This window comes from Leptodactylus fuscus, chromosome 2 (genome assembly GCF_031893055.1).
Source record: "Leptodactylus fuscus isolate aLepFus1 chromosome 2, aLepFus1.hap2, whole genome shotgun sequence".
NCBI lineage: Eukaryota > Metazoa > Chordata > Amphibia > Anura > Leptodactylidae > Leptodactylus > Leptodactylus fuscus.
The window spans coordinates 274,336,365-274,347,004 of NC_134266.1; the positions used below are offsets into that span (position 1 = coordinate 274,336,365).

Below are 10,640 nucleotides of genomic sequence, written 5' to 3' on the forward strand. Positions count from 1 at the left end.
TGCACACAGTATTATCCCCCATAGTGGCCCCTGCACACAGTATTATGTCCCCATAGTGGCCCCTGCACACAGTATTATGCCCCATAGTGGCCCCTCCACACAGTATTATGTCCCATAGTGGCCCCTGCACACAGTATTATCCCCCATAGTGGCCCCTGCACACAGTATTATCCCCCATAGTGGCCCCTGCACACAGTATTATGTCCCCATAGTGGCCCCTGCACACAGTATTATGTCCCATAGTGGCCCCTGCACACAGTATTATACCCCATAGTGGCCCCTGCACACAGTATTATGTCCCATAGTGGCCCCTGCACACAGTATTATGTCCCATAGTGGCCCCTTCACACAGTATTATGTCCCATAGTGGCCCCTGGACACAGTATTATGTCCCATAGTGGCCCCTGCACACAGTATTATGTCCCATAGTGGCCCCTGGACACAGTATTATGTCCCATAGTGGCCCCTGCACACAGTATTATGTCCCATAGTGGCCCCTGGACACAGTATTATCCCCCATAGTGGCCCCTGCACACAGTATTATGCTCCATAGTGGCCCCTGCACACAGTATTATGCCCCATAGTGTCCCCTGCACACAGTATTATGCCCCATAGTGGCCCCTGCACACAGTATTATCCCCCATAGTGGCCCCTGGACACAGTATTATGTCCCATAGTGGCCCCTGCACACAGTATTATCCCCCATAGTGGCCCCTGCACACAGTATTATGTCCCACTTTGGACACCCATAAACAATTATTATACTTTTCTTTTCAGACCCCAGAGTACAATAATCAGAGACCCAGGTGGAGAATAACATGGAAAAAACTCTGTTACTCACCTATCTCCCGGCTCCTCTGCTGTTGGCCTTCGTTGTAGTCCATCTTCAATGACGTCAGACGTCACAAGACCCGGGACGCAGGCCGGGGTCATAAGACGTCAGACAACTAGGCCAAAGCCTGCCCGTATTGTGGAGAGAAAAGTAACAGTGTTTGTTACATTCCCTTACCTCTCCCGGTCCGCCGATCATTATACTCGGGGGTCCGAAAAGACCTCCGAGTATAATGATAGCAGCGGTAGCGGCTGTCGCCGGACCCCTAATGTCCCGGGCCCTGTGGCAGCTGCCTCTGCTGCTATGGCGGTAGTTACACCACTGCTATTAACCCTTTTATTTTTAAAAGCATTCTTACTCTGAATTTTCCCCAAACTTTCCTAAACTCTTCCTCTGTACAGGGGCTAAACCCCTCATAGCCTTAAACTGGAGATCAGTTACCCCCCATCTATTTCTGACTGTTCTCCTTGTGTTAAGAATTTCCGTAACTTGAATAACACAATGGTGGCCTCAACTGAATCCGGTCTCCTTGGGATACCTACTGCACCCTGCCAGATCTCTGACGCCCCCATCCTTTTTTCCTTTTTTCGTCTCTCCCCATCTTTGTGTCTTATTCGCTTTATCCCTCCCTCGTTGGATTTTCATGTTATTGTATTTACCTTGTGACACCGTGTATTATTATCTGGAGTATAAGACTGAAAAATGTAATAAAAATTACAGTTTTAAAAAAACAAAAACAAAAAAGGTCTTATACTGTGTGTGTGTGTGTGTGTGGGGGGGGAGAGGCTAAAAAAAAGGGCCAATAACGGTGTGAAGGGTCAGAAAATGGGGGTCATATACTGAGTGATGGGCCAAAAGGAGGGGGGGGGGTAGTCATGTATCATGTGGTGGGCCCCAGAGTATAATAATGGCAAAAGCTCTAGGAAGGAAGTCTTGGGAATAATACTGTTTGGGGGCCATTGTGTGGAGCATATAATACTGTGTGAAGGCCACCGTGGAGAATATATTGCTGTCTGGGTGCCACTGTGGAGCATATAATACCGTATAGGGGCCACTGTGGAGCATATAATACCGTATAGGGGTCACTGTGGAGAGTATGATACTGTGTGGAGACCACTGTGGGGCATATAATACTGTGTGGGCCACTGTGGGGCATATAATACTGTATGGGGTGACTGTGGAGCATATAATACTGTGTAGGGTCCACTGTGGAGAATATGATACTGTGTGGAGACCACTGTGCAGCATATAATGCTGTGTAGGCCACTGTGGAGCATATAATACTGTGTGGGGGTCACTGTGGGAACATAATGCGGCATGGTGGCCACTGTTGAGTAGCACTATTAACAGTATCAGGCCCTGTTCACATGGTAGAATATGGCACTGATTTTGCAGCCGATTTCCCCCCTAAATCAGCAACAGATTCTTCCCTTATTCTGCTCCCTTATTGAAACTAGTTGGAGCAGGAAGCTGGAAACAAATGTGTCCTGCTGGATCTTGCCACAGATTCTGCAGCTGATTCGGAGGTCGTGGCTTGAGACTCCGCACTGGTTAGACTCATTAATTTGGGCCAAATCAGTGATGGAAAACCGCAACAGAAAGCAGATAACCCGCACTGGGAGCCGAGGGCAGAAAAGAAAGAAGAATCCTGAGCAGATGTCGCCTTAAATTCCTCTTTACTTTCTGATATCTGAAGAGGTTGTATCTACTTCTAATAGAGTGGACTGTATTACAATCTATTCCTTACGTCTCCCTCAGCAAAAATACACCCAATTTCGATTGTTTTTTTTTTCTACAACATTAGGGTAAGTTCATACGGGTTTTTTGGTCTGGAACCTGAGGCGGCGTTCTGGCCCAAAAGCCGGGTGGCTGTGACTCAAAGCCGGTGCACTCCATCCAGATACGGCCTCAAAATCCTGACCAAAAATTTCTGTGTGGACTTACCCTCACTCTCAAAGGGGCCCACTGGGGCTCTGTCGCCCAAGGGCCCACACAAACCTGGAGCCGCCCTGTCAGCACTGATGACATGACCAGGAATCAAACCCAGTCTGGAACCCGAAGGAAGTAAGTAGAATAAAACTGTCTGGACAACCCCTTTAAGAGGGACATCTTCACTTCACACTTCACAGTTTTAGGGTGAATTCACACTGAGTAAACGCTAGCTTATTCTGAACGTAAAACACGTTCAGAATAAGCGGCGTCTAAAGCAGCTCCATTCATTTCTATGGGAGCGGGGATACGAGCGCTCCCCATAGAAATGAATGGTCTGCTTCTTTCACTCCGTGCAGTCCCATTGAAGTGAATGGGGAGTGCCGACGTATACGGCAAGCTCTGCTCATGCCGGAGCGTACACGCCGGCACTCCCCATTCACTTCAATGGGACTGCACGGAGTGAAAGAAGCAGCCCATTCATTTCTATGGGGAGCGCTCGTATCCCCGCTCCCATAGAAATGAATGGAGCTGCTTTAGACGCCGCTTATTCTGAACGTGTTTTACGTTCAGAATAAGCTAGCGTTTACTCAGTGTGAATGCACCCTTAGTGCCAAATTCTGTGAACCCAGGCTGAATGGATTTATGTTTGTATCATGATGAAGCTGAATGTGAACTGTGCCCTACTGGATCAAGATATTACTGAAACTAATAATATTAATATAATAATACTACAAAATAATAATAATAATAGTAATAATAATAATAATAATAATAATAATAATAATTACAAAATAATAATAATAATTAATACAAAATAATAATAATAATAATAATAATAATTAATACAAAATAATAATAATAATAATAATAATAATAATAATAATAATAATAATAACAACAATAATAATAATACAAAATAATAATAATAATAATAATAATAATAATAATAATAATAATAATAATAATAATAATACAAAATAATAATAATAATAATAATAATAATAATAATAATAATAATAATAATAATAATAATGTAATAGCTAGCACCACCATAGCAGCACTTTTCTCATCCATATCTGAACAGAGGAAATCAGAGGATTTAAACTTTATTTAATTTTTTTTTAAATTCATATATTAACAAAAAGTCAGAATATCCGATATATATAGAACAAATCATCCCCTTATAACGGAGAAATCTCCTCATAGAACTAAACAGTCTGGAACCCGAAGGAAGTAAGTAGAATAAAACTGTCTGGACAACCCCTTTAAGAGGGACATCTTCACTTCACACTTCACAGTTTTAGGTGCCAAATTCTGTGAACCCAGGCTGAATGGATTTATGTTTGTATCATTATGAAGCTGAATGTGAACTGTGCCCTACTGGATCAAGATATTACTGAAACTAATAATATTAATATAATAATACTACAAAATAATAATAATAATAGTAATAATAGTAATAATAATAATAATAATAATAAATACAAAATAATAATAATAATAATTAATACAAAATAATAATAATAATAATAATAATAATAATAATAATTAATACAAAATAATAATAATAATAATAATAATACAAAATAATAATAATACAAAATAATAATAATAATAATAATAATAATAATAATAATAAATAATAATACAAAATAATAATAATAATAATAATAATAATAATAATAATAACAATAATAATACAAAATAATAATAATACAAAATAATAATAATAATACAAAATAATAATAACAACAATAATAATAATACAAAATAATAATAATAATAATAATAATAATAATAATAATAATAATAATAATAATACAAAATAATAATACAAAATAATAATAATAATAATAATAATAATAATAATAATAATAATAATAATAATAATAATAATAATAATAATGTAATAGCTAGCACCACCATAGCAGCACTTTTCTCATCCATATCTGAACAGAGGAAATCAGAGGATTTAAACTTTATTTAATTTTTTTTTTAAATTCATATATTAACAAAAAGTCAGAATATCCGATATATATAGAACAAATCATCCCCTTATAACGGAGAAATCTCCTCATAGAACTAAACAGAAACAATAAGTAAAAAAAACCAAACAAATAAATAAGTAATAGAAAGAAAAACAGAGTACACAACATATCTAGAGAACCCCAGAGAACATGGGGACTTCACCTCGAAGATGACTTTCATGTACAATTACCCCCTTCCTGCGGCGGCGAATGTCAGATATTCAAATATGGCGGCTGCTGCAGCAGAGATCCAGGGCTAATACTAGCGATCTGTGCCCTCATGTTTTACGGGCTTTGAGGTCCCCGACATCTTGAAGTTGACCAAGTCATCATTTTAGGCTTGTCTAGCATTAACTTCTATGACAGTCTATGCAGAAGTGCCGATATTTTACAATACACTATCTCTGTAATACATTGCTTTAGTGATCATGTGATCAGGGGGTCTAATAATTACAGTACAAATAAAAATAAAAAAGAAAAATTAAAATTTGAGTCCTACCCCCACTTTCCCTAGAACACATATAAAAGCAACAAAATGACTGTGAAACACATACACATTACATTTCCCTTTGTCCAAAAACGTCCGGTCTACAAACTTATAGAATTTTTTTCCCCTTACAGCCCCTGCAACCTCTATTATGCCCCACAGTGGCCCATCCAAGGGCCCCATGCAACCTCTAATGCCCCACAGTCTATTGTACCACTGTGGGGCATAATAGAGGCTGCAGGGGCTGCTGTGGGGTATAATAGAGGCTGCAGGGGCTGCTGTGGGGTATAATAGAGGCTGCAGGGGCTGCTGTGGGGTATAATATAGGCTGCAGGGGCTGCTCTGGTACATAATAGATTCTGCATGGGCTGTTGTGATGCATGATAATAATTGCTGCAGGGACCACTGTGGAGCATAATACAGGCTGCAGGGGCTGATGTGAGGAATAATATAGGCTGCAGGGGCTGCTGTTGGGCATAATAGAGGTTGGGTGGGCCACTGTGGGGTATAATAGAGGTTGGGTGGGCCACTGTGGGGCATAATAGAGATTGCAGCGGCCACTTGCAACCTCTAATGCCCCACAGTCTATTGTACCACTGTGGGGCATAATAGAGGCTGCAGGGGCTGCTGTGGGGTATAATAGAGGCTACAGGGGCCACTGTGGGGAATAATAGTGGCTTATGGGCCACTGTGCTGAGTAATAGAGGCTGCAGGGGATGCTGTGGGGCATAATAGAGGCTTCATGGGCTGCTGTGCTGAATAATAGAGGTTGAGGGGCCACTGAGGGACATAATAGAGGCTTCATGGGCTGCTGTGGGGCATAATAGAGGCTTCATGGGCTGCTGTGGGGCATAATAGAGGCTTCATGGGCTGCTGTGGGGCATAATAGAGGCTTCATGGGCTGCTGTGGGGCATAATTCCGCATGCAAGGGACATTTATAAAAACATTCATTAGAGGACATTATGAATAGAAGGGGCTATATATATATATATATATATATATATATATATATATATATATATATATATATGCGTTGGATGCGTGGAGAAGTGCAGAGTCAAAGATTGTCGAAGTGGTCATGGCAGTCCAAAGGGAAGAGATGGGAGATGTGGGAAGACGTCTCCTGTAAGTCACAAAATGTTGCTCCACTGTATTCAATGTAATGTTACCCCCGCCCCCACCTAGCCTCTTTGTTGCAATCGAAAGGCCATCCCTTCAGTCCAAGGAGGAGGAGCTGTCTTTTAATCTTTCGATCGAGGCTAGGTTCACCACTGGTTACCTGTGACTACATATGACTTGTACTGCGCAGGGCCCAAGGTCTGCTCAATTTTCCCTTGACCATATGTATGTCAGGAACACTGCGTTGTCTTCTTCATTATAACTGTGTGCGAGGAGCCTGTCTAAATATCAGCAGTAACTGTGACAGGAGTGTGTGCACCCTGATGGGATATCCCTGTGAATCTGTCCTTTGTCCTTGTTTTAATTTGAATAAAAGTTTTTCTCCATATTATTTGTACAGTTGCGTTTTATTGCTGTCATTAGAACAGTCTCATTTAACAGAGAGTCTATCATCTCTCCAAACCACTGTAAACTATTGGTATGGTACTATACAGAATATGAATACGTCTATTTGCACCTTTGAAACGTTGATGAGACCCTGGGATACATGTAAAAAGATGTTTTAACCGATATGTAAATGAGTTTCACAGAACACAGGGGGCATTGTCTTTAATCCCCGAGCACAGCCACGTCACCACTAAACACGCCTATCCAGTCTTTTGGTTCAGCCCCCTGGACAGTGGAAGATGCACATCATCCAGCCTGATCTGAGTGAGCACCCACGAAATCCCGTGCATGCACAGTACACTTCTGTAGTCCAGGACTGCGAATGCATCACCGGCAAATTCTACCCTCACACTGAACACCCTCTTTTTCTCATCCTGGTGTAGGGCACCATAGATTTGGACAAGTCCTGAACTTCAGAAGTATACTGCGTATGCGCAGGACTTCGACAGCACTCACTGACATCAGGCTGGATAATGGGGATCTTCCATTGCCCAGGGGACCGAACAAAAAGACTGGATAAGCGTACTTAGTGATGACGTGGCTGTGCTCGGGGATTGGAGACCACATCCCCTATGCTTTGAACATCATTTACATATTGTACATTCTGTATACCTACAATTTTACATACAGATATTTTGTCTCCAATGTGTATATTTTGTTTGTCTTTAGTTTTGGGTGGCCAAAACATTTGTCTTCAGGATTGTGCCCTTGATTTTTTGGATTCTGACAACACTCCTGGAACATTGATGACTCCCTTAAAGTGGTTGTCCAAGGATTTTAGAAATCTCGAAGGGGCCGGGGAAGGTGAAACATAAAAACCAAAATCAACCTCACCAGTCCCCAGTCGAGTATGTTGTTTTTATTTTCTAAATTTGACCTTTTTGCACAACTTTGACACCAGTCCTCTTGAACCTGGAATAAAATTTGACATTTCGGGTATGAGAAATCTTTTATTTTCACATTTTCCTATATAGTACTAAGCCTTTCTAAAATAGTTTCGGTCATCTGGAGACATTTTCTTAGTTTTTACCAAGTAAGCTTTGGAAAAATTTTGGTAACGACTTTTTCATATACTTTTTCAATGTTTCGTCGCGGGTTCCATAAATCACAGGACTGATGAACCTCGGAATGCAAGTAAATATGTAAAAACTTAACGAGCTGATAACTTTATTCTGAGTGACCGGAAGGTACTCTGTTAAGGTGGACAACAAGGACGACATGCTTAAAATTAACTGAAATGCGTGGAGCATGACCGTTTTCCCGGCTTTGGAGGCAGAAGATGACTGAGAACTTAGTCTACGAGCGACCAACATGATCTTCACGTAGGTGAATAGGATGACAACTCCCACAGAGGAGAAGCATAGGATCATAGAGAAAGATTTTATAACATCCTGGATGGGATTAACTACCAGTAACTGGTGCATACATATAATATACAAACTGAATATATTTGTCATTGAGGACAACATGAGATATAGCTCAACTACAAATGGTATGGTGGAAAAGGAACATATCATGGTGAAGACCACGTGAGCTCTGAAGGTTGTGCAGAGCTCCACATGTCGTAGTGGGTGACAAATAGCCACGTATTGTTCTATAGCCATGGCCGCCAGGATGTAAGGGGTTATTCTGAAAGCCATTGAGGATAGGAAGTACAAGATGTAACATATAGGAACATAAATATATAATTCAATCTCATAGCCAAGAAACATAAAGTACGCCAAGATCAGAAACAAAGCATCATTGAGGAGCATGTAGACGAAGAGGACGTAGCGAGCCTTGTCCCGGATGTGTGGAGTCATGAAAAAAGCAATCAGTATCATTGTAATATAGTAGGCGAAGAAACCGAAGCCCATCAAGATCAACAATTGTAAAACCACCTTTGAGTAGTGAAATATCTCATCCGACACCATAGTCACTTGGGTCATGTTGCTTTGTAGTTCCGATGAGTTTACCATATTTTGAGAATCGATGTTCTTTTTATTGAGGAATTTCATACTTCAGTATTCAAAAGGAGAACAAAACGACTGGGCTGATGGTCATCAATTAATATTTGCAAAAATTTTTACAAAATTGGACTGGATGATATGTGGTGTAGTAGCGACAGATGCTTTAGTACGTCCCCATGATTCCAGCCAGAAGTGAGAGTGTCGTAAAACAGAACTTTGAAATTTGAAAATGAGTCACTGCAAGAAATAACGGAAGAAGATGATGAAGCAACACAGGCAAGAAAAAGGTTTGGCTTTTCCAAATTTGCATCTAAAAAATGAATACCAATCTAAAAACATTGGTACACTACACTGGACGTAGTATCCTGAAAATGAAGCAAGGTTTTCAAAATTTTTAGCAAATACAAATCTGAAAAGTGTGAAGTGCAAAGTCTTCAGCCCTCTGTTCTCTGATACCCCAAAATAAATTCCAGTGCCCGCAATTGCCTTCAGAATTCACTTAATGAGTTAATAGAGTATGGCTATGTTTAATGTAGTCTCAGTATATATATATACAGTCCTATGAAAAAGTTTGAGCACCCCTATTAATCTTAATCATTTTTAGTTCTAAATATTTTGGTGTTTATAACAGCCATTTCAGTTTGATATATCTAATAACTGATGGACACAGTAATATTTCAGGATTGAAATGAGGTTTATTGTACTAACAGAAAATGTGCAATATGCATTAAACCAAAATTTGACCGGTGCAAAAGTATGGGCACCTCAACAGAAAAGTGACATTAATATTTAGTAGATCCTCCTTTTGCAAAGATAACAGCCTCTAGTCGCTTCCTGTAGCTTTTAATCAGTTCCTGGATCCTGGATAAAGGTATTTTGGACAAACAATTCAAGTTCAGTTAAGTTAGATGGTCGCCGAGCATGGACAGCCCGCTTCAAATCATCCCACAGATGTTCAATGATATTCAGGTCTGGGGACTGGGATGGCCATTCCAGAACATTGTAATTGTTCCTCTGCATGAATGCCTGAGTTGATTTGGAGCGGTGTTTTGGATCATTGTCTTGCTGAAATATCCATCCCCGGCGTAACTTCAACTTCGTCACTGATTCTTGAACATTATTCTCAAGAATCTGCTGATACTGAGTGGAATCCATGCGACCCTCAACTTTAACAAGATTCCCGATGCCGGCATTGGCCACACAGCCCCAAAGCATGATGGAACCTCCACCAAATCTTACAGTGGGTAGCATGTGTTTTTCTTGGAATGCTGTTTCTTTTTGGACGCCATGCATAACGCCTTTTTTTATAACCAAACAACTCAATTTTTGTTTCCAAAATGAAGCTGCCTTGTCCAAATGTGCTTTTGCATACCTCAGGCAACTCTATTTGTGGCGTACGTGCAGAAACGGCTTCTTTCTCATCACTCTCCCATACAGCTTCTCCTTGTGCAAAGTGCGCTGTATTGTTACCGATGCACAGTGACACCATCTGCAGCAAGATGATGCTGCAGCTCTTTGGAGGTGGTCTGTGGATTGTCCTTGACTGTTCTCACCATTCTTCTTCTCTGCCTTTCTGATATTTTTCTTGGCCTGCCACTTCTGGGCTTAACAAGAACTGTCCCTGTGGTCTTCCATTTCCTTACTATGTTCCTCACAGTGGAAACTGACAGGTTAAATCTCTGAGACAACTTTTTGTATCCTTCCCCTGAACAACTATGTTGAACAATCTTTGTTTTCAGATCATTTGAGAGTTGTTTTGAGTAGCCCATGATGCCACTCTTCAGAGGAGATTCAAATAGGAGATCAACTTGCAATTGGCCACCTTAAATACCTTTTCTTATGATTG

General features: G+C 40.5%; 1 protein-coding gene across 1 annotated transcript; it reads right to left on the reverse strand.

Moving 5' to 3' along the window:
* Positions 1 to 7,864: 7,864 nt before the first annotated feature.
* LOC142194146 (odorant receptor 131-2-like) lies at positions 7,865 to 8,842 on the reverse strand. The gene has a single exon (XM_075263162.1). It carries the CDS (start codon positions 8,840 to 8,842, stop codon positions 7,865 to 7,867), a length of 978 nt encoding a protein of 325 aa, XP_075119263.1.
* Between the last annotated feature and the right edge of the window lie 1,798 nt (positions 8,843 to 10,640).

What these genes read in the sequence shown, in the direction of transcription:
- LOC142194146 (XM_075263162.1), bottom strand. Translation starts at nt 8,842, where the DNA reads ATGAAATTCCTCAATAAAAAGAACATCGATTCTCAAAATATGGTAAAC.